This window comes from Haemorhous mexicanus, chromosome 16 (genome assembly GCF_027477595.1).
Source record: "Haemorhous mexicanus isolate bHaeMex1 chromosome 16, bHaeMex1.pri, whole genome shotgun sequence".
Lineage (NCBI taxonomy): Eukaryota > Metazoa > Chordata > Aves > Passeriformes > Fringillidae > Haemorhous > Haemorhous mexicanus.
In genome coordinates, this window is record NC_082356.1 from 7,817,110 (window position 1) to 7,839,878 (window position 22,769).

The following is a 22,769-nucleotide window of genomic DNA, read 5'->3' on the forward strand; positions in this document are numbered from 1 at the left end:
AGGTTCATGGGTGAGCCACGAGCCCGGGCTCCCTCCCCGGCCCGCCGCAGCTCAGCCCCAGCCCTGCCTGCTGCCCCGGCAGTGCCGGCCGGGCCCGGCGCCGTGGAGCCCCGGCTGGCCTGGGCGCTGCTGCCGCCCTCTGGCAGCCGTGCCCTTGGGCGGCAGCGTGCGGCCAGGGCCCGGGCTGAGCCCTGCCGGGCCAGCAGGCCGTGTGGCCACAGCGCCGGCAGCGCCGCTGGCAGGGAGCTGTGCCGCTGGGGCTGTGACAGACTCTGTGTTCACAGGGATGGCTGGGCAGTACCTGAGGGGGAAGAATGAAGAGCTCCAGCTCATCTGCACTGGTGAGTGAGGGCAGCGGGCTGGCAGTGGGGGCTGGTGGGGGCAGCTGCAAGCCCTGCCCCGGCTGCAGAGGGCTCTGCTCCCTGTGCGGACGAGGGGCAGCGTGGGCAGAGCACACAGAGATTTCAGGACCACGTGGGGGATTTGTGGCCAGCAGCTTCGGGCTGGTCCTGTTGGTCCCTGCTCCCTCCTGGCCATGCCTAGAGCCGGCTGGGATGGCCCTGGCAGGGGGCTCTCCTCGGGTCTCTGCCAATCTGGGATCTGACCATGGCTCTGTTGCTCTCTCTTTCAGCCCTTGAACACCTGACAGAGGACATCAGCAGTGCCGTGTCAGACATGGCACTTCAAACATTGTATGTCCTCTGGGCACTGCAGAGTGAGCGATATACCCTCTTCCAGAGGCTGCAAGATCAATTCCGCAGGGCATGGAGGACACGGCCTCGTCTGTCGGGGCTCGACTGGCTGCGCTGCTGGAGCTCTGCAGAGAGCTGATCCCAGAGGCTCTGTCTGCTGGGGCCACCTGAGCCAGCGGGAATTCTCTATTTCTTTAGGATTGTTCTTCTTTTTGTTTTTTTTCTTTAGTCTATGAATATAGAATGTGTTATAATACACAGACTCTCTGTGTTATAATACACAGAGAGAGTGAGATATTCAGGGATCCCTCTGCTCTGGGCAGGGTCTGGTTTATCCCAGGATGACCGCAGAGTGTGATTGTGCTCTGACTGCAGGCAAAGGTGCAAAGCCAGGGCAGCTGGGAACAAGCCCATCCAGCCCCTCACCTTCCCTGAGCCACAGGGAATTCTTTGGCTCTCACATCTCTCAGTGGCAAACTTGGAGTACAGCAGAAATGCTGGGGATTTCTGACCTCAAAAAGCCCCAGGAAAGATATATTGGTAGGAAAACAATTCCTAAAACCAACTCCTCCCTTTAGAAATGGGAGTGCAGATGCCACCAAGCCTGTCTGCATTAGGAGTGATTCCCCTGACAAATCCTGAATACCAGCCTTGTCCCTTTTCCACATGGCCACAAACCCAGGGCAGTGGGGCAGGGATGGCTCCTCAAGAGCCCCCACACACATACCTGGCTGCTCCTGGCACACTCAGCCAGAACAACTGGAGCTCAGGCAGGGACCTGGGTGAAGGTTTTCCCAGAGCAGGAACAAGGATGGGTGAGTCCCAGCAGGACAGTCTGCAGGGAATGGCCCAGGTTTGGCTCAAAGCAGCCTCTCCTGACTTGTCACTGTCCTTTCTCCATGATCAGGACCCCAAGTGCAGCCACAGCAAATGTCCAACAGCAGCTCCATCAGCCACTTCCTCCTGCTGGCCTTGGCAGACACGCGGCAGCTGCAGCTCCTGCACTTCTGCCTCTTGCTGGGCATCTCCCTGGCTGCCCTCCTGGGCAACGGCCTCATCATCAGCGCCGTAGCCTGCGGCCACCACCTGCACACGCCCATGTTCTTCTTCCTGCTCAACCTGGCCCTCACTGACCTGGGCTCCATCTGCACCACTGTCCCCAAAGCCATGCACAATTCCCTCTGGGACACCAGGACCATCTCCTACAAAGGATGTGCTGCTCAGCTCTTTTTCTTTATGTTCTTCATCTCAGCAGAGTTTTCCCTCCTGACCATCATGTGCTACGACCGCTACGTGTCCATCTGCAAACCCCTGCACCACGGGACCCTCCTGGGCAGCAGAGCTTGTGCCCACATGGCAGCAGCTGCCTGGGCCAGTGCCTTTCTCTATTCACTGCTGCACACAGCCAACACATTTTCCCTGCCCCTGTGCCATGGCAATGCCCTGGGCCAGTTCTTCTGTGAAGTGCCTGCAATCCTCAAGCTCTCCTGCTCCCAATCCAGCCTCAGGGAACTTGGGCTCATTGCAGTCAGTGCCTGTTTAGGACTTGGCTGTTTTGCGTTCATTGTTTTCTCCTATGTGCAGATCTTCAGGGCTGTGCTGAGGATCCCCTCTGAGCAGGGACGGCACAAAGCCTTTTCCACCTGCCTCCCTCACCTGGCCGTGGTCTCTCTGTTCCTCAGCACTGGCACATTTACCTACCTGAAGCCCTCCTCCATGTCCTCTCCATCCCTGGATCTGGCCCTGTCAGTTCTGTACTCAGTGGTGCCTCCAGCCCTGAAACCCCTCATGTACAGCCTGAGGAACCAGGAGCTCAAGGCTTCACTGTGGAAAATGATGACTGGATGGTTTCAGAAACATTAAACTGCTGGCCAATTTCTGCAAATCACTTGTAATAAAAGTAATCTTTCAAGCTTCTTGTAATTAGGTTGTGGTGGTATTTTTTCTTTGGTTTAGCTATTCATATGGTCCAAAAAAAAAAATGTTACTCTTTGTGCCATTTCTCATTTTGTGTTACTCCACCTTCCCTGTGGCCACAGACTGTGTCAATGAGGGGCTGTGCTCTCGGTGGCTTTAATGGAACTAAAGGATCTCCCAGCAAAGTTTTCTGCAGAGATGCCCTTTTGTTCCCTTCTCTGGAGCTGCAGTAGCAATGTCTGTGTGCAGAGCTGGGGGCAGATCAGTGCTGGCACAGCAGCTGTGCCCAGCAGCAGCAGCACTTGGTGTTGCCAGTGCTGCTCCCGTGGCCCTGCCCCGCTGCCCTGGTGGCCCTGGTGTTGCTGTAGGGCCTGAGTGCTCTCGGGGCCGGGCACAGCCCTGGGGGTGGCAGTGCCAGGGCTGCAGCAGGGACAGGCCATGGGCACTGCTGGGGCAGCGCTGACACCTCAGGCCAGGCCCTGGGGGCTCCAGGCTCCTTGCCCAGGCTCTCTCAAGAACACAGCCAGGCCAATGCTGAGCACAGAAAACCCCCGTGAGCAGCCCCAGGGTGGCCGTGGGCAGGCTGGGGGCAAACAGCATGGCTGGTGCTCTGCAAGGGCCCTGGAGGAGATGGGAAGGAGCAGCAGAGCAGGGGCTGATCCATCCCCAGTGCGCTGGACAGCCCAGGGCAGCGTCCCAGAGCGTCCTCCTGGAGCTGCCAACAACATCCCCCCTCTGCAGCCCTGGCCTCTCCCCCAGCTCACACAGGTGCCCCATCCTTGCAGGCACAGGCACGGCAGCACTGGCTCAGGAGCCCCTGTTTGCATTGCACAGAGCAGGGGGAGCACCCCCATGCTGTTGCTGTGGGGACATGAACCTGAGGGACCACAAATGCCATCAGCCCCTGGGGCCAGCAAGGCCTGGGGGACACCAGGGAAATGACTCAGCTTTGTCCTGGCTTCTGCACTCAGCCAGAAAGTTTGTTCCCATCAGCTGGGAGTTTCCTGTCCCACTGCAGACGCTGTTGCTCAGAGCCAGGGCTGCCTGGCAGCCACCCCCAAACTGCCCTGAGCATTTCCTTGGCTTCACCTTTGCTTTCCTTACTCTTCCTGCTACAAATTTCTTCTCATTGCCCACCCCTGTTCCCTCTCCTGCAAACAGCCCATCCCTGTTTGCCCTTCCCTCTCTGGCCCCACTCCCCATTACAGTTCCTGACTTGGCACCATGGGAACGTCCCTTGGGGAGCAGGATCATCCCACAAGTGCTGCAGGAATTGTCTGCAGGCTCCTGCAGTGCCTCCTGCTGCTCCCTTGCCAGAGGCACCACAGGCCAGGGGGGCACATCTGGGCTGCTGTGTCTGGCTCTGGGGCTCCCTGTTCTGGGCAATGAGGAGGAGCTGCAGAGGCTCTGCAGGACTGACAGGATGGGCTTTGGGCCTGGCAGGAGAAGCTGAGGGACCTGGGCTGCTGGAGCTTCTGAAGAGGAGGCCCAGGGCTCATCCTGCAACTGCTCCAAGGGTGATTTCAGAGAATCCCAGAATCAGCAAGGGTGGAAAAAGCCATGGAGATCATCAGGCCTAAGCTGTGCCCTGACACCACCTTGTCTCCTCTGAGCCTCCGCTTCTCCAGGATAAACAACCCCAGCTCCCTCAGCCACTCCTCACAGGACTTGTGCTCCAGACCCCTCCCCAGCCTTGTTGCCCTTCTCTGGACACGCTCCAGCCTCTCCATGTCCTTCCTAAATTGGGGGTCCAGAACTGGACACAACACTGGAGGTGCTGCCCAAGCTGTGCCCAGCACAGGGGAAGAATCACTGCCCTGCTCCTGCTGGCCACACCATTCCTGATCCAGGCCAGGAGCCTTGGCCTTCTTGGCCACCTGGACACACTGCTGGCTCATGTCCAACCTGCTGCCCATCAGTCCCTGCAGGTCCCTTTCTGCCGTGCTGCTGTCCAGCCACTCTGTCCCCAGCCTGTAGAGCAGGAGGGAGGAAGGGAGGAAGGAAGGAAGGAAAAGAGGAAGGGGTCCAGATCCAGTCCTTCCTGAAATGTGCTGTTTGCTGGCACTGCCAGTTCCCAGATCTGGATATTTCCCTATTCTGGCATAGCCCAATTGCAGCAATGTGCTGGCACAGGAATGAGAATTCCTGGTACTTGTACATACTATATAAACCTTCTTGTAAACCTCCTTGTAGACATACTATATAAACCTTCTGTCAAACCTTAAAAATTCTCTACAAATTCATGTCTAGCATTACTGGGTCTGGCCCCACCCAGATCTGGTGTTTGCTGGCACCGCCAGTGCTCAGATCCAGCAGTTTCCCAGTGGCAGCACAGCCCAAGTCCAGCAGGTTGCTGGCACAGAAAGCCAAAACCCGGCAATTTTCTGGTGTCAGCACCGGCACTGCCCAGATCTGCTGTTAGTTGGCACTGCCAGTGCCCAGATCTGGCAATTTCCCAGTGCTGGAACAACCCAAGTGCAGCAATTTTCTGGCAAAGAAAGCCAAATCCTTGCAGCTTCCTGGTGCAGCCACCAGCACCGCCCACATCTGGTGTTGGCTGCCACTGCCTGTGCCCAGATCCGGACATTTCCTGGTTCCAGCACAGCCCAAGTGCAGCAAGTTTTTGGAAAAGAAAGATAAAACACAGCAATTTCCCGGTGCCAGGACTGCCACTGCCCAGATCTGGGGTTTCCCAGCACTGCCAGTGCCCAGATCCAGAGATTTCTGGGTGCCAGCACAGCCCAAGTGCAGCAATTTGCTGGCACAGAAAGCCAAAACCAAGCAAATACCTGGTACCCACACCAACCCGATCTCATGTTTGCTGACACTGCTAGTGTCCCAATCAGGAATATTTCAGATGCCTGTCCAGTGTAATTCCAGCAGTTTGCTGGCACAGAAAGGGAACATTTGGCAATTTCCCAGTGGAGGCACAATTCCCGCCCAGATCTGGTGTGCGTTGGCACTGCCAGTGCCCAGATCTGGCAATTTCCCAGTGCCAGCACAACCCAAATGCAGCAATTTTCTGGCAAAGAAAGCAAAAACCTGGCACACTGGTGTGTGTTTGGGCTGGTTTAAAAGAAGAAGGAGGCCTCAGCTTAAGGCTGTGGGAAAACCCTGTTTAGTTAGGCTGAGCAGGAGCTCCTGCCCATATTCCTCTTGTACAGTTATGCAGACTGTTACTAGAAAGTTCTGAGTTCTCTTTGCTACCATTGGTTACTTTTTACTGCAAAAATTATAATATTCTTAATCGTTCCTTCCTCTTGGATCCTTCCCTCAGATCCCACCTTAACCCCTCCCCATAAATAAATGTATAAATATCCCTGCTAGACCTTGGACCCAGGCTTTTTTCTGCTTCGCTCTCTGAACTGTGCACGCCGTCCTGTTTGTTGTGTTTGCCTTCATTAAAGTTCTGTTTCCAGACATCCAGACGAAAGCAGTCTCTCTCTGTAAAGTGGCCAGAGCTGGTTCTCAGGGCAACCACTGGTCAAGGGTCTGGACTGGTGTTTGCTGGCACCACCAGTGCCCAGATCTGGAAATTTCCCTGTTCCAGCACCGCCCATGTCCAGCAATTTGCTGGTACAGAAATCCAAAACCCGGCAACTTCCTGCTCCTGGCTCTGGGACCTCCCACATCTTGTGTTTGCTGCACCAGTACCCAGATTTGGAAATTTCCCAATGCCAGCAGAGCCCAAATCCAGCAGATTTCTGCCACTGGCAACAACACGACCCAGATCTGGTGTTTGCTGGCAGCGCCAGTGCCCAGATCTGAAAACTTCCTGGTGCTGGCACAGCCCAAGTCCAGTGATTTTCTGGCACAGAAAGACAAAATTTGGAAATTTCCAGGTTCTGGCTCCAGCAACATCAAGATCTGGTGCTGCACACACAGTGCAGTGTGGAAAGCCAAGAGAAGCGGCAGCTGGTGGCTGCAGAAGTTCAACCTTGTTCTCCACAAGAGGTTCTTGAAAAGAACAGACAGGAGAAGATTCCTGGAAAACTGAAACAGCTTTCCAGAAGTGACATGAAAACAGAAGACACAATCCAGGACGTTTTCCTCTATTTATTTCTATGCTCCCCTTCTCCATGTTGCACTACTTCTCCATCCCAGTAATTGTAGATGCACCTCACCTACAAAATTGGCGACTTAGCAAGTTTTAGGCACTCTAAAATACCATGAGCCACACACAGTTTTCCTTGCCCTGTTTTTACTGGAAAGCAACACTGGAGATGGAAGTGCAGTGCTGGGGTCAGGTAAGAATCCTACACCAAGGGAAGGTGCCCCGACAGTGTTTGACCCTCAGCAAGGACAATGCACAGCAGCAAGCGAGGGGATTGCTCTGCCAGCGTGCAGGAGTCAGGGCTCTGCATCTGGGCTCAACCCTGCAAAGTTCCCGTGTTCGGACAGACGAAGGGGCTGTCCCCGGGGCGCGCGGGGCTCGGCCGTGGGGCTCGTGGGGCGAGCGGGGAAAGGACACGGGACGAACGGCCCCGGGGCTTCAGTTGCAGCGGCGGCAGCGACAGCGGCGGCAGTAGCAGCGGCGGCAAAAAAACAGAGAAGCCTCTATACTCTTTTTTTCTTTTTCTTTCTCTCCCTTTCCCGCTGTCGGACACTCTTCCCTCGGGGCCCGTTTCCCGGCGTTCCTCTCCTCTCCCCGCCTCCCTCTCTCCCCTTGCCTGGCCCGGCCATGCCCCCGGCCCGCCCCCGGCCCAGGGCGGGGCTGCGCCGTCCCCGTCCCCGTCCCCGTCCCCGGGCGTCCCGCCGCAGTCTCGCCTCCGCCCGGCTCTGGCCGTACTGGCGGTGCCGCTGCTGGGCGGGCATCGGTGCCTGGGGCTCGGGCGGCATCGCCGCCCTTTTTTTCCGCCTGGCCCGAGCCCGGCCCCGGACCCAACGCCGGGCCCGACGCAGGGTCCAGTCTCGACCCCGACCCCGGCCGCGGCTCCTCCCGGGGCCCGCGGAGGACACACGCGGCGCGGCCGCTCCCGCCGCCTCCGCTGCGGCTTCCCCGGCCCGAGCTCCGCCGCTCGGCAGCGCGGCCGCCGGCCCCGAGCCTCCCGTGTCGCGTTCCCAAGAGCGAACGCCCGGGGATGGCCGGCCCGGGGCGGGTGAGGGGCGCTCGGGGGCCGTAGCTGGCCCCGGGCCGAGCGCTGACAGCCGCGTCCCGCCCGCAGGGAAGGCGCAGGAGGCCCTGCAGGAGCGGTACCGGCTGGGTTCGCTGCTGGGGCGCGGCGGCTTCGGCAGCGTCTTCGCGGCCACGCGGCTCTCGGACGGCGCCCCGGTGAGCGGCGGGGCCGGCGGCGGGCACAGGAGGAGGGGGCGGAGGAGGAGGAGGATGGGGCTGTGCCTGGGCAGGGCGGGCGGCGAGCTCAGCCCGCTCTTCCCCTTGGCTTGCAGGTGGCCATCAAAAGGGTGCCACGGAACCGCGTCCGGCACTGGGGCGAGCTGGTGAGTGAGCGGGGCCAGCGGCAGAAGCCGGGGCTGCCGGGCGGGGATGAGCCGAGGTCCGGCAGGGTGGAAGCTGCCAGGACGGCTCGAGGCGGAGCGGGCGTGGGGCCAGCGCAGGGCGCAGAGCATCCCGGGCTGGGTGAGGGCTTCCCCAGGCCTGGCACGGCATCGGCCCCTACTGACGGCATCGTGCTCCTCCCGCAGCCCGACGGCACCAGCGCACCGCTGGAGATTGTGCTGCTGGACAAGGTGTCCACCGGCTTCCCCGGTGTGGTGCAGCTGCTGGAGTGGCTCGAGCTCCCCAACTACATCGTGATGGTGCTGGAGCGGCCAGAGCGGTGTCAGGACCTGCGGCATTTCATTCGGGCACGGCGGTTCCTGTCCGAGGAGGTGGCGCGGGAGCTGTTCCGCCAGGTGCTGGAGGCCGTGCGGCACTGCACCAGCTGCGGGGTCCTGCACCGCGACATCAAACCAGAGAACATCCTGGTTGACCTGGCCACCGGGCAGGCCAAACTGATTGACTTTGGCTGTGGCACCTACCTGCAAGACACAGGCTACACGCACTTTGCAGGTGAGCCTCCACAGGGGTGTGCTCCTGGTGCTGGCATCTCATGGCCCAGCATCTCCCAGGCCAAGCTGGCTGTGGCAACGGGGATTCTCCCTTTTGCTGCCAGTCAGGGGACGGAGTCTTCAGCTGAGTTGCTTTGGAGGGGGGCTGGGTGGGGAGCCATCTTCCAGCCCTGCTGTCAGCCTTTGCCAGCCACTCTTCCCAGGATGGGGGCTGGGCTGGGGCAGCCAGCCTGACAAAAACCCCCGTGGGTGGGGGTAGCAGAGAGGGGTGGCCAGAACCTGTGCCCCAGCCAGTTTGTTGTGCAGGGGAGAGGAAGGGCTTGGACTGCTCCACTCGCCCTGTTTGCGTTGGCTTCATAATATTTTAGGAGCAATGCAAGCAGGGAGGATAAGGGAATGTTTTTTCCCCAGCACGGAGGGGGTTTTCCCTTTGCATGTCATGGTCAGGCCTAGCCAGGGCTGCCCTCTTCCAACACCAGTGGCTTCTTTTGCAACCCTGAGTTTGTGCACAAGTCCCAGGTGCTGGTGAGAGGGCAGTGGTCACCCTGTGTGCCACTGATGCAGCCCCTGCACACCCAGGGATGCTGGGGCCAGGCTGTGGGAGCAGCAGCATCCCCCTGCTGAACTCCATCTGTATTCCATAGGAACACCGTCATACAGCCCCCCGGAATGGAACCACTATGGCTGGTACCACGGCGAGGCAGCAACGATCTGGTCCTTGGGCATCCTGCTGCACCAGATGGTCTGCGGGGAGCACCCTTTCAGGAGGGGCTGGAACATCTGCTGGGGCCAGCTCTCACTGCCACAAGGGCTCTCTCAAGGTGGATCCTCTTCTCTGGGCATGGGGGGAATACCGGTGCTGGGAGCCAGCAGCGGGCTCGTGAGCATCCCGCTCTGGCAGCTGCTGAGGAGGGGGCACATGTCCTGCTCTCCTCCAGAACAGGGAATTGATGGGAAAGTTGAGGCCCAGCTCTGAGCGCATCCAGAATGGCCTGGGCATGGGAATAGTGGGGCAAAGCAGACAGGAGCCTTCTCCAGCTGAGCGGCAGTTTCTGCTTTCTCTCCCCAGAGTGCAAAGATCTGATCAGGTGGTGTTTATCCGTGCACTTCTTGGACAGACCCACATTAGAAGATCTGTTCTGTGATCCTTGGGTGCAGGATATTCCTCTGCCATAGAAGAAGGGAGAGAATCCCAGGCACACTTTGATCCCAGGCCCTGGTAAGTTCCAGCTCCACACACACCTTGGCAATCAGAAGCAAAGGAACCCAGAACCTTTTTGTGCTGCCTGTGTCACTGCCCAGGGGTCATGGGATGGGAACATGCAGCCCTTGTGCTGGAGCTGAGCTGCCTTGCCCAGCACTGGTGGCCACCATCCAGGCTGATTTTGCTTGTCCTGGTTCCCTGACAGCTGGGGCCCTGAGCAGAGCCCTGAGAGCCTGGTCTCACCGCAGGGAAGGAGAAGGAGCCCCTGGAGAAGCTGTACCAGGTGGGGATGTTGCTGCTGCTACTGCTGGAGACAGCAAGGATGACATCAAGGATGACAAGCTCTTCCTCAGCCTGGCCACCGGTGGTTGAAGGTGATGGACTTTGATTCTGGCACCTTCTTAACAAAGCCAAAGTCCACAGGGAATTTGCAGATGAGTCCAGAGCTGGGGAAATGCTCCCAGATTTGGGCATTGCCCAGCCTGGCAGGGAAGCAAAGGTTCCCCCTTTGCTGGGGCAGATGCAACTCATTCTTGAGTCGGCTGCCCAGCTGCTTTTTGGCAGGGCTGGGGGGATAGGCTGGGGTGGGTACAAAATGGGAGTGGGCTCCTGGCCCTGCCAACAGCCCCCAGCACCCACAGTGGCCTGGGCTGGGGCTGGGGCAGCCAGCCCGACACAAACAAACCCCATGGTGGGAGCAGAGGTGGGACTCCAGAAGCTGTGCACAGCTGCTTTGCTGTGCAGGAAAGGAAGGGCTTGGGCTGCTCCACTGCCCTTGTTTGCTTTGGGATCCCTGTGATTTTGGGGGGCAGTGCAGGGGGGAAGAGAGAAAGTGTGGGCTTCCCTCACCCATGGCTGGGTTTTTCCCTAGCATGTAGGGGTTGGGCCTTCCTCAAGGCCCTGACAGAGATAAGAGTTTTTCCCTTTTTTCTTGTTTTCCATTTTTGTCTCCAATCTTTTTTCAATAATGTGTTGTTTGTTTTTCCAGAGCAAGCATACTGGGTGGTCCAACGTGGATGGGGAAGTGCTTGGGAGCAGCTGTGGCGTGGATGTGCCGTGCCCTTGGAGAAGGCTGAGGACATGGTTTGGGAGCAGCTTTTCTTCCAGCCGTGGATGGCGTGAGGTGGGTCCCTGTCTGCTTGGCAGGGTGGGATCAGAGCTTTTGGGAGATGGCAGCGAGCACAGGAGCATCCTGCTCTGGGCAGCTGCTGAGGGCTGGATGTGCCATGGCTGGCTGCAGGCTGGGCACATGTCCTGCCCTCCTGCTCTGCTCCCAAAGGCAGCAGGGATGGGCAGCTCTGGGCACAGCTCTGGGCACAGCCAGCATGGTCTGGGCACCGCAGGCCTTGGCACAAGGGGACAGGAGCCCTCAGCTGACGGGCAGTTTCTGCTTTCTCTCCTTGCAGCCGGGCTCTGCGGGTGCTGAGGCTGCTCTGGGCTCTGCCAGGGCTCTGCTGGGCTCAGCCCTGGGCCCAGCTGGGCTGGCTCTGCCCTCACATTGCTCTGACAGCTTTGCATCAGACGGGCCCGTTCTGAGCACAGCGCCTGAGCTTTCTGCTTTGGCAGGTGAGTGAGACTCTCCTGCAGGCCCAGAGATTGCAGCTGAGGACACACATCCAATTGGCAAGGACCCAGACTCTCCACAGTCCCATCTAAACGCCTGGGTCTCCACAGGGTGTTTTGTCTGTCCCATTCTTCCTTCTTTATTGGTTGGAATTGTGCAATTGCATTTTCTTCCTCCTCTAGAAGTGCCAGGAGTGGGCCGAGGCTGGCGAGTGGGCCGTGTTCCTGAGGCAGTGCAGGCTGGAGCTGATGGATGGAGAATTGCCCTTCTGCACTTCCCAACCAGAGCAAAAAGCCGTAAGTGGGACTTGGTGTCTCTAAGAATTTTCGGACAATTTCAAAGGGAATGTGCAGCTCATTACGAGGCTGAGGAGGAAGGTCATCTTCTAAAGGATTTGGCGATTGACAGTTTCTTTTCCCAGTCTTGCTTGGAGCTGGAAGGGCACAAAACAATTTCCTCTTGCTTTGAGCACAATTTCAAATACCAATGTTGGAAACAAAGCCCAAAATGTTCTAAAAGGCTGCTGAGGTCAGTAGGATGGACACATGCCATCAGCACATTTACAATTTAAATAACTGAGTTCTCGTTTTTAACGATCATTTACCTCTTAATGCAAAGTTACACAAGTTTTTTCACTAACACTTGATTTTTGCTTTTATCTTTCACATTTTATATATTTTTTTCTTTTTTCTTTTTTTTCTCTTTAAATAGAAAGAGCTCTAATATGTCTGGCACGGCAGTGCTCAGTGGTGGAGTCACTTCAAACAATGCACGGTAGTCCACAGTCAATCTCCATTCCCCTTCAGATTTACGCACAGGCCAAATGGGGCTGTTGAAGGGTGAGTGGGTCTTGCTGACCACCCCTTGGCTCTCCAGCTCTCGGATCATCTTATGGATGGGGATCACAGCATCTCGAGTGGTTCTATACTGCCGTTGATGCACTGTGGAAGTGGCAATTGGCACCTGTTGCTCTTCTCCCTTCAGAAGTCCTACTGCAGATGGATTCTCGGACAGTCCAGGCAAAGTGTTCAATTGCTGGATGCCCTCTGTCACTACAGCTGCTATCCCAAATGCCCACCTGAGTCCTTTTGGGTCCTTGAAATACCCACTTCAAAGGTAATCTATGCCCAAAATACATGGGGCCTCGGGGCCAGTCACAATAGGGTGTTTTTTCCACTCATTTCCCGTCAGGCTCTCATCCGCTTCCACCAAAGTGAAATCCTGGGATCCCCCTGTCACGCCGGCAATAGAAACAGATTCTGTCCCCACGTCTCGATGGGATTAATGTACATTGCACACCAGTGTCAACCAAAGCTTTATACTCCAGTGGTTCCGATGTGCCAGGCCAAAGAATCCACACAGACCAGAAAACACGATTTTCCCTAGCCTCTACCTGGCTAGAGGCAGGGCCCCTCTAAGCCTGGTCATGCTTCTTTCCCTGGGCATATGTCTTAGATGTTCCTTCAAGGGGATCGGACATGTCATCATCATCATCGTATCTGGCAGTTCGGCTATGGGCAACTGGAGCTGCTTCCCTTTTGGTGGAGCGCCCTCTCTGAGTCCTGCCTTCCTTCAATTCACATACCCGTCGTGCCAGAGCAGCAGTAGATTTCCCATCCCATCTCCTCATGTTTTCTCCACTATCACGCAGGAAGAACCACAGCTCAGCTCGTGGGGTGTACCTTCTCTCTCCATCTGGGGAATGTCTGTGTTGGGCACTAGGATCTCTGATCTGTACTGCTGAGATTTGGAGAAGGTCTTCCTTAATCTCCTCTCTGAGCTTCTTGTGATTCTCCTCGATCTTATCCTCTAACTTCTGCAGACGTGTTTGCACTGCTGCGATTCTGGCATGCAGAATTGGGCCATGCACAGTGTCTGCATATGCTTGGAGCTTCTTCGCCATATCCAGCACGGTCTCATCTCTCTCATCCCGCTTCATTATGGCTAAGGCAGAAGCATATTCACGTGGCCCGAGTCGTACAAGTTTCCACCACATCACAGACGTGCATGGTACCAAGTCTGGGTTCCTAGTTGTTACGTCATCTGAGAAGATAATCTCTGCCACTGCCATTTCCCTCAAGCGTTGGATCCCTTGCTCTATGGTCTTCCACTGGGTCTGCTGCATCCAAAGATCATCTGCACACAGGTATCTTTGTGCAACACTGTCCAAGACCCGTGCCCAGAGGCTGTGAGGATTAACCCCCCTCATCATTCCTTGGTCGATGACAGGATCATGTGACAGGGATCCCAAATGCCTGGCTTCAGTGTCGTCCAGAATTGTGGCCTCACCTGCAGCATCCCAGAGATGGACTAACCAACTAATTATGGATTCATCAGGTCGCCGGGTGTAATCCTTCCTTAGGCCATGGAGGTCCTTCAGGGAAAAGGACTCCATATTGGCTTCTGATCTGGCACCTGCTGCTTTGACTTCTGATTTTACATCAGGAGGTGCTGAGGGTCCTTCTCCTGCATCATCATCATCATCATTATCCACTGGCCGATTGGTCTTGCCTGTGCATTTTCCACTTCTGGTGCTAGTAGCAACAGCCATTGGTTTAGCTGCTGGCTTAGGCTCACTATCTAGCTCGGCTGCTGGCTTTGAGCCTGGGGTGTTGGCTGCAGCCTGAGTGACCGGGATAGCTGCTGATTTATCTCCCTGCCCCCCTGCCTCTGTCTGCTGCCCAACCGTATCTAGCAATGCGCGATAAGCATATGCCAAGGCTCAGCTCACTGCAATGATCTTTTTTTCTTTAGGGTCATCCTGGTACTTCTCTTTCAGATATTTCCCCACCTCAGCTGGGTTCTGAATTTGTTCATGGGGAAAGTCCCAGACTATAGGGTCAGAGAATTCCTTCAGGATTTGGCCCATATTCTCCCATTTCCCACATCACTTAGGAGTTTCCACACCTGGGTCTATTCCTGAGTCAGGGATCTCATCAGCCCGTCTAGAAATCTCAGCCCTCATTCTAGAGAAGCAGCAGACTGGGAGAGGAAGCTTACCAGATTGAATACCAGAAAGACAGTCTCTTTAACATTCAGGGGAAACTGAACATTCTCCAACAGTGATGTAACAGATTCAGAGGAGAAGAAGGAAAGCAAAGGCTGAAAAGCCTCACCCCCTGCTCCTCCTCTAACAAACTGGATGCATAACCATAACCACGAACCATTCATACCTGGAGCAGGCCCCAGAATGTTTATAAACTTCTTACAAGCTATTACCACCAAGCCCAGCAGGATAGCTATTCTGGTCAGTGCCCCTCTGCTGTAAAAGCTACATATTAGGGACAATACAAGAGCTATTTCTGGATAAGAAAATAAACCGAGGGACCATAGAGGTATTAAAACCTTAAAAACCCATAGGGACCAGAAATGCATGCAAGCCTTCACCCCAAGAGACATTATGAATTCAAAAAGCATGGCTGTTAACTGCTTTATACTGACACAGAATAATGGCAACCAAAATGCACTCGAAACAGGGCTTTTCCACTCTCTCTCGAGCCCCACGTGTTGGGCACCAAGTTTTGTCCTGGTTTAGGGCAAGTTTGGGAGAAAACCTCCAAAGGGGGCCCCTCCAGAAAGCAAACCCACGAGGCCCCTCCCCCCAACCAGTTCAGGAAGGATTCCTGGGAGAGAAGTGGAAAGAACCCGTTTATTTGACAAGCACAGCACCCCCAGCACACAAAATGAACAATACCAGATGACACCACTCTTTCACCGCTCTGAAAAAGATGACAAATTCAGAAAGTCTCTCTTGGGGTGGTCGCTCTGTTATCAGTCCCTCCAGCGCTGGGGCAGCTGCTGCAGCCACAAGGTGCAAACTCTTGGTGTTTCCCAGTCCCAGTCTGGAGCAGGTTCGAGTAGTTCCAAAAAAGGTAAAGGAAAAACAGTCCAGGGAAAAATTTGAACTGCTTAGCTAAACTAACTAATGAGCAGAAGCAGAAAGCAAGAGCAAAGCAGGAGCAAAGCAGAAGCAAGAGTGAGAGCAAAGCAAAAAGCCAAGCAAAAAGCAAAAGCTGCACTATGTACTGCCCCGTCTCTGCGTCCTGCCGGCTGTGGGGGAGCGCCTGATAAGAAACCAAAACAAAACTTTCGCTCTTCAGAGCCAGTCTTGAAGGCACAGAACATAATATCCAGCAGAAACAGCACACACGAGTGGGGATACCAGCATCACAACGTCACCCAAGGACACAGCCCAAACCCATCCTGAGAAAAACCCCAAAATCACCCCAAAAATACCCCAAATCCAGCCTGAAAAGCCTCCCAAAAAACACCCCAAAATCACTACAAAAACAGCCCAAATCACCCCAAAACCATCCCATAAACACCCCAAAAACATCACAAAAACATCCTGAAAATCACCCAAAAAATCACCCCAAAAGCACTAAAGAACTGACCCCACTGGCCCCAAAAATGACCCCAAAACTTCCCCAAATCCCCCCAGGACCCCCCAAAATCCTCCCAAATGCCCCTCCAAACTCCCCCCAAATCCGTCCAAAACTTCCCAATCCTTCCGCTGGACCCCCCCCAAATTCCCCTCAAAATGCCCTAAAATCCCCCAAAATCCTCCAAACCCACCTGAGAACATCTCCCCGTGGCAGGTGCAGCCCCTGGCCTGTGCTGGCTCCAGCAGAGCCCCTAGACCCAAATTACCCCCAAAATCTCCCAAAACCCCCCCAACACTGTCCCAGACACCTGAAAACACCCCAGGAGTCCCCAAAATCCCCCCAAATCCTCCCCCAAATCCCCTCAAATCCTCCCCCAAACCCCCCCAAAATGCCCTAAAATCCCCCCAAACCCCCCCAGAATTCCTCCCAAATCCTCCCTCAACCCTCCCAAAAATGCCCTAAAATCCCCCCCAAATCCTCTCCAAATCCCCCCCCATCCTCCCCAAATTCTCCCAAATCCTCCCCCAATTCCCTGCATGACCCTCCAAATTTCCCCCAAATCCCTCCAGGACCCTCCAAAATTCCCCCCAAATCCTCCCCCAAACCCATCCAGGATGCTCCAAATCTTCCAAAATCCGCCCCAAAATTCCCCCAAATCCCCCCCCACGACCCCCCAAAACCCCCCAAACCCACCTGAGAACATCTCCCTGTGGCGGGTGCAGCCCCTGGCCCGCGCTGGCTCCAGCAGAGCCCCCAGACCCAATTGGGGCCAGGGGGTCCCAGCAGCGCCCCCGCCATGGCCAGGGCCACCAGAGCACACCTGGGTTTGGGGTGTTTTGGAGATTTTTGGGGGGTTTTGGGAGGTTTGGGGTTACTTGGGGGGTGTTTTTGGGGGTATTTGAGGGGATTTGGTTTTTTTTTTCGGGGGGGGTTGGGGGTATTTGAGGGGATTTGGGGTTTTTTTTGGGGGTGGTTTTGGGAGGATTTGGGAAATTTTAGGTGGATTGCAGGGGGGATTGTGGGGGTGGGTTTGGGGGCATTTTGGGGGTTTTGGGAGGATTTGGGGGGATTTGGGGATTTTTGGGGGATTTTTGGGGCGATTTGGGGTTTTAGGGGACATTTGGAGCTTTTTTGGGGTGTGGCTTTGGGGGACATTTGGGGTCTTTTGGGAGGATTTTAGGTTTTGAGGGGATTTTGGGGGGGTTAGGGGGATTTTAGGTCTGGTTTTGGGGGGATTTTGGGGGTTCTGGAGAGTTTTGGGAGGATTTGGGGCGGTTTGAAGAGATTTTTGGGGGGTTTGGGGGAGATTTAGGGCATTTTTGGTGGGGTTTTGGGGGGATATTGGAGTTTTTGTGGGGGAATTTAGGGAGTTCTGGGGGTATTTGGGGGGTTTGGGGATTTGTTGGGTTTTGGGAGGATTTGGGGGGGTTTTAGGGATGGTTTGGGGGGATTTGGGGAGAATTTGTTGGGGTTTGGGAGGATTTGGGGGATTTAGGGGTAATTTTGGGGGGATTTTTGGGGGGGTGGATTGGGGGGATTTTTGGGGAGTTATGGAGGGATTTTGGGAGCATTTGGGGGTTTTGGGTGTGGCTTTAGGAAATTTGGGAGGACTGGGGGGGGTATTTGTTGGGTTTTGGGGGGATTTGAGGAGTTTTTTGGGGTGGTAATGGGGGGATTTTGGGTTTTGGAAGGATTTGGGGGCTTTTGGGGACAGTTTTGGGGGGATTCTGGGTGAGGTTTGAGGTGTTTCTGGGAGGTTTTTAGGGGTTTTTGGGGGAATTTGGGGGTGATTTTGGGGGGATTTGAGTGGATTTTTGAGAGATTTGGAGGGATTTTTGGGGGGCTTTGGGGGCATTTTGGGGGGTTTGGAGAGGATTTTGGGGGTTTTTTGGAAACTTACTGCGGCCCGTCCTGGATCAGGGTTGGAACCAAGCGGTGGAACAGGAGCGGGGCGGGGAAGGCGGGAGTTGCTGAGGGAACCGCGCAGTGATTGGTTGGTTCTGTATAGGGCACGGTGATTGACAGGAGAGCCACGGGAGAGGCGGGAGTTGCTGAGGGAACCGCGCAGTGATTGGTTGGTTCGGTGTAGGGCACGGTGATTGACAGGAGAGCCACGGGAGAGGCGGGAGTTGCTGAGGGAATACGGGCCGTGATTGGATGGTTTGGAGCGGGCTGTGTTGTGATTGGTTAATTTGGGAGATGAAGCGCGGCGATTGGATGGCTTGGGGCGGGGCGCATTGCTATTGTTGGGGAAAAGTCTGGGATTTTTAGAGGAACGTTCCTGGTTTTGGGGAGGAAAATTCACGGATTTTTTAGGAAAAATTCCCGTTTCTTGGAGTGGGCACATTCCTGTTTTTTTTGGGGAATCATCCCGGGTTTTTTGAGAGAACCTTCACGGATTTTTTGACTCCAAATAAACCTCAAATAACCCAAAAGAAACCCCAAGTAATACCTAAAAACCCAAACAAATCCAAATAATCCTTACATGAACCGTAAGTAAACCCAAACGAACCCAAATAATCTCTAAATAAACTCCAAATAAACCAGAATATTCTCCAAACAAACCCAAAACACCCCCAAACACCCAAAGTACACCTAAATAAACACCAAATAAACCCTAAGGAACCCCAAAAAAACAAAAGTAAACCCAAATAATCTCAAATAAAACCCCCAAAACCCCCAAATGCAACTAAAATAAATTCCAAATAACCCCCAAATAATCCCTAAATGAACCCAAAAAACCCCCCAATAACCTGTTCCTCCCGTCCCCACCCCAAAACAGACCTTGGCCAATCAGAGCGCGAAGCGCTGACGATGACACAATTGTTGGGCAGAAACTAGGAGCACTGGCCCCGCTCAGCGATTTTCAGTCAATCAGCTCCCGAGGCGACTCTGACTCATCAATTGCCAGGCGGAGCCCAGTGCCACAGAGCACTGACCAATCAGAGATAGCGAGGGGTAATTTCCAGCTAATCAGAGCATTTATTGCTGATGACTCATCAGTTGCCAGCAGCAGAATTTGTAGGGGGGTGTGACCCTGGGGATGGGGAGGGGACCCCAAATTAAACCAAAGCTGGGTCGGCATGCCAGAAAGGAGAAGGAGGGGCCTGGAAACCCCAAAACCAAACACAGGGAGGGGATTGGGGGAACGATGGGGAAGGGGCAGGAGAGGGCAGGAAAGAGGGGTTGGGACCCCCAAACTGAGTTGGGAATGAGGATGGGACCACCAAAATTGAGGTGGGAAGGGGGATGGGACCCCAAAATTGAGTGGAAGGGGGGTAGGACCCCCAAAATTGAGTTGGGAGGGGGATGGGACCCCAAAATTGAGCTGGGAGAGGGGTGGGACCACCAAACAGGAAGAAGCCAATTTTGTTCCTGCAATATATATAGTGATTTATTGACATGCAACAGAGTCTATGAATATGCAAAAGGCTGATGTAAGAGGAGACAAGGACCATGCAGCAAAGTTTATTATGGCCACCAAGACACACCCCCATTGTCTTTGGGGACACTCCTTAATTAATCTGGTCTGAATTACATCAGCCTGTTGCATATTCATAGACTCTCATGAAAATCCATAAATTAATTTACATATTTCAGGGATTATTTTACATGGCCCCTCCTTGGGGGTGTCTCCCCATTTCAGGGGCCTCCCATGGAAAGGAAAATGTAAACCCCACTCCCTGTGAATACTACTACTACTACTAAAAAAATGATAACAACAAAATTTATAATAATAATAATAAATTTTGAAATTAAGGGGCTCACAGGCAAAGATATGGGAGTAGAAATTCCAGTTCTTTATTAGAAAAAATTGAAAATACAAATGCAATAGTACAAATTTAAAAGAAAACAGTGACAGAGTCAGAATCCTCTGGGAATCCAGAGGGAAAAGGGCTGATCCTCTGGCAATCCAGTGGGAAAAGGCTGCTTCTGGGGTTCCAAACCTGAGATTCTACCTAGGTAGCAATGCCTGGCTTCTTCCCCTGGGCGGAGCATCTCCCAGTGGGATGATGTCATTTTATCAGCCATGCAGTGAAACTCAATGGCCCATTAACAGCAGATAATTAATAATTATTGACCCATTAACAGAAGATATGTCCTGCAAGAAGGGTTGGCTGTGAAAGAGATAAACTGCCCAATGCACAGAAGATAACTGCCCCACCTCTGACAGATGGCAAACACAACACACACTTATCTTGAAGTCCAGGACCTGTCCTCACTGGCTGCCCCCATTCTCCAGAGTTCATGGTGTCCAGGGCGGCTGCAGCTGCCGGTGCCGGGAACAAACGAGATGGGTCCTGGTTTCGGAGAGCTCCAGAATCCATTTCTGACCCCAAAAAGACAGGGCAAAGGCAGGGCCATGGGGTTTATATAGGGAATCCCAGGGCTGGAGTTGGGGTTTGGGTCAGGGGAGGAGTTCTTAGAAACACTAGAAGGGTGACATCAAATTCCTGCCTCTTAGCAACAGGGGCACTACACACAGAATGTGTCCCCAAATGGTAAATTCTGCATCAACTACCAGTGAAATGGTGGGACTTCAGATATATTTGATCAATTTCCTTCATTTAAACCTGTTTGGGCTTTTTTTAAGGGATGAAGATGGAGCAGAGGAAAAATAACACCAAACCAAAAGGAGAAGGAGCCAGGAGTGTTCCCAGCAAGGATCACAGGGAATGTGGGTCACCAGGGCTCTACCCAATGAGGGATCTCCAGTGGGGGATGGAGCTGGAGCAGCGCACAAGCTCCTCCCGCACTCGGAGCACTCGCAGGGCTTCCCTCACCGGTGCCTGCGTTGGTGTCGGGTCAAGGTAGAGCTGCTGGAGAAGCTCTTCCCACACTCCTCACACTCATAGGGCCTCTCCCCTGTGTGGATGCGCTGGTGGTTGATGAGGGTGGAGTTGTGCTTGAATCCCTTCCCGCAGTCAGGGCACTGGAAGGGCCTCTCCTCTCTGTGAATTGGATAGTGCAGGAGGAGATGGGAGCTGATCCGAAACCTCTTCCTGCATTTATCACACTCATAGGGCCTCTCCCCAGTGTGGATCTTTTGGTGGCGCGTCAGGGTGGAATGATGGCTGAAGCTTTCCCCACACTCCACACACTCGTAGGGCCTCTCCCCAGTGTGGGTCCTCTGATGCAGGATCAGGGTGGAGCTCCGGCTGAAGCTCTTCCCACATTCCCCACACTCATGAGGCCTCTCCCCAGTGTGGATGCGTCGGTGCATGACAAGATGGGCATTCTGCCTGAAGCCCTGCCCGCAGTCGGGGCAGCGGAAGGGCCTCTCCTCTGTGTGAGTGTGCTGGTGCAGGAGGAGATTGGAGCTGGTCAGAAACCTCTTCCTGCACTGATCACACTCGTAGGGCCGTTCCCCAGTGTGGGTCCTCTGGTGCCTGATCAGGTGGGAGCTCCTCCTGAAGCTCTTCCCACACTCCCCACACTCGTAGGGCCGTTCCCCAGTGTGGGTCCTCTGGTGATTGATCAGGTGGGAGCTCCTCCTGAAGCTCTTCCCACACTCCCCACACTCGTAGGGCCGTTCCCCAGTGTGGGTCCTCTGGTGATTGATCAGGTGGGAGCTCTGACTGAAGCTCTTCCCACACTCCCCACACTCATAGGGCCGTTCCCCAGTGTGGGTCCTCTGGTGCAGGATCAGGTTGGAGCGCCACCTGAAGCTCTTCCCACACTCCCCACACGTGTTGGGCTTCTCCCCACCATGGAGCTGCTCATGCAGCACCAGCTCCGAGCTCTGGCTCCATCTCTGGCCGCCTTCCCGGCCCAAGCTGGCTCTTTCCCCCTCAGATCCCCGCCATCTGCGTTTGCAGCCCCTCCTCGTGCGGGATCTCCGGTGCTTTTCCTCCCCGTTGGGTTCCTGCACCGTGGAGCTGCTCAAAACGGCCTCTTCCACCAGGTTCTGACACGGGGATTTGTCCTCCCTGCTCTCCATGCTCAGCTCCTGCTCTGGGGGAGGATGGACAAGGACAGGATGGGATTTGCCTCTGTGCCACAGGAAAAGGGGAGAAGATCCCCGCAGGGCTGTCCTGTAGCCGGGGGCCGCGCTGGGCTGGGAAATGAAGCAGGACAGAGGGGGAAAGGGGCACTGACTTCCTCCTCACCTGCCTGCATGTCTTGGGGCATCCTCCTCTTCCTCGCAGCATCCATGGGGTTGGGAATGGGAAATCCTGGTTTGGGGAAAACAAGGGATGAGCTGTTTGTAGGAGCGTCGGGGGTAGGACAGCTGGGACGGACGGAGACGAGAGATCTCTACAGCCAGGTTGTGGAACTTGGGGTTCATTGCAAAGGGCCTGGGTGCAGGGGCCCTGCTGGGAGCTGCCAGCCACAGCTCAGAGCAGGCCCGAGAGAAGAGAGTGGGAGAGAGGATGAGAGGGTAAGATAGGAAGAGAGTAAGAGTGTTAAGAGAGTAAGGTTCCAGTCACAATACAATAAATCTTCTCCTATGTTGAATACTCTATTTCTCACTCACCAATCCAGTGCAAGATACAAATTCTATAGCATTTACATACAGCCTATAAGAACCATTACATCACCATACCATGTTACATTTTAAAGCCTAAAAACTCCTCTTTGGACCCCTTCTGCTGAGGTAGCAGGGTCTGCTCTGACCCTTGGACCTGTCTGCAAGCAGAGGGAATTGTTTCATCACAAGGGGATTACCTTCAGTCGGGCCACACCATTGTTTTCCAGCTGTTCAGTAAATAAGGTATCTCGAAGCTTGCTTTCATTTCAATCTTGCTAATACTTCCTACATTCTCAAAATCTTTTGCCAGACAATCATATTTGAAAGGCTGTCCTGTTTCATCTTGCCCCACACACGTTGAGTTTGAAGGTCCCACTGCCCGAGTCTGTCTCTACAAGTCACCAGCCACCCGGCCTCCAGAAAAACTCCCAAACACCAAGATTCAGCCCTGAAAAAGCCTCCCAAGAGTTCCCGTCCCTGGTCCCTCCCCTCTGGGGTTCAGGGTTCCTCCCGTCCCAGCTGCCGG

The 22,769-nt window shown here is 54.8% G+C and overlaps 3 protein-coding genes and 1 long non-coding RNA gene across 4 annotated transcripts; 2 read left to right on the plus strand and 2 right to left on the minus strand.

The window, feature by feature from the left end:
- Window positions 1-1,616: 1,616 nt before the first annotated feature.
- Window positions 1,617-2,615, plus strand: LOC132334760 (olfactory receptor 14A16-like). Its single transcript, XM_059860874.1, has one exon. It carries the CDS (start codon window positions 1,623-1,625, stop codon window positions 2,553-2,555), a length of 933 nt encoding a protein of 310 aa, XP_059716857.1. The 5' UTR covers window positions 1,617-1,622; the 3' UTR covers window positions 2,556-2,615.
- A 4,663-nt stretch (window positions 2,616-7,278) lies between these two features.
- Window positions 7,279-9,794, plus strand: LOC132334637 (serine/threonine-protein kinase pim-1-like; the record flags this gene model as incomplete). Its single annotated transcript, XM_059860736.1, has 5 exons — window positions 7,279-7,881; window positions 7,998-8,048; window positions 8,253-8,619; window positions 9,263-9,439; window positions 9,688-9,794. Coding segments are annotated over 5 exons (1,305 nt in total), but the record flags the coding sequence as incomplete, so codon positions are not given.
- Window positions 9,795-15,021: 5,227 nt separating this feature from the next.
- LOC132334863 (uncharacterized) lies at window positions 15,022-17,744 on the minus strand. Its single transcript, XR_009488506.1, has 3 exons — window positions 17,672-17,744; window positions 16,465-16,591; window positions 15,022-15,228 (listed from the first exon to the last, which is right to left on the minus strand). It is a non-coding gene; the product is annotated as an uncharacterized LOC132334863 (long non-coding RNA).
- Window positions 17,745-19,592: 1,848 nt separating this feature from the next.
- On the minus strand, window positions 19,593-21,712 carry LOC132334638 (zinc finger protein 239-like). The gene has a single exon (XM_059860737.1). The coding sequence runs from the start codon at window positions 21,710-21,712 to the stop codon at window positions 20,552-20,554; it is 1,161 nt and encodes a 386-aa protein (XP_059716720.1). The 3' UTR covers window positions 19,593-20,551.
- Window positions 21,713-22,769: the final 1,057 nt, after the last annotated feature.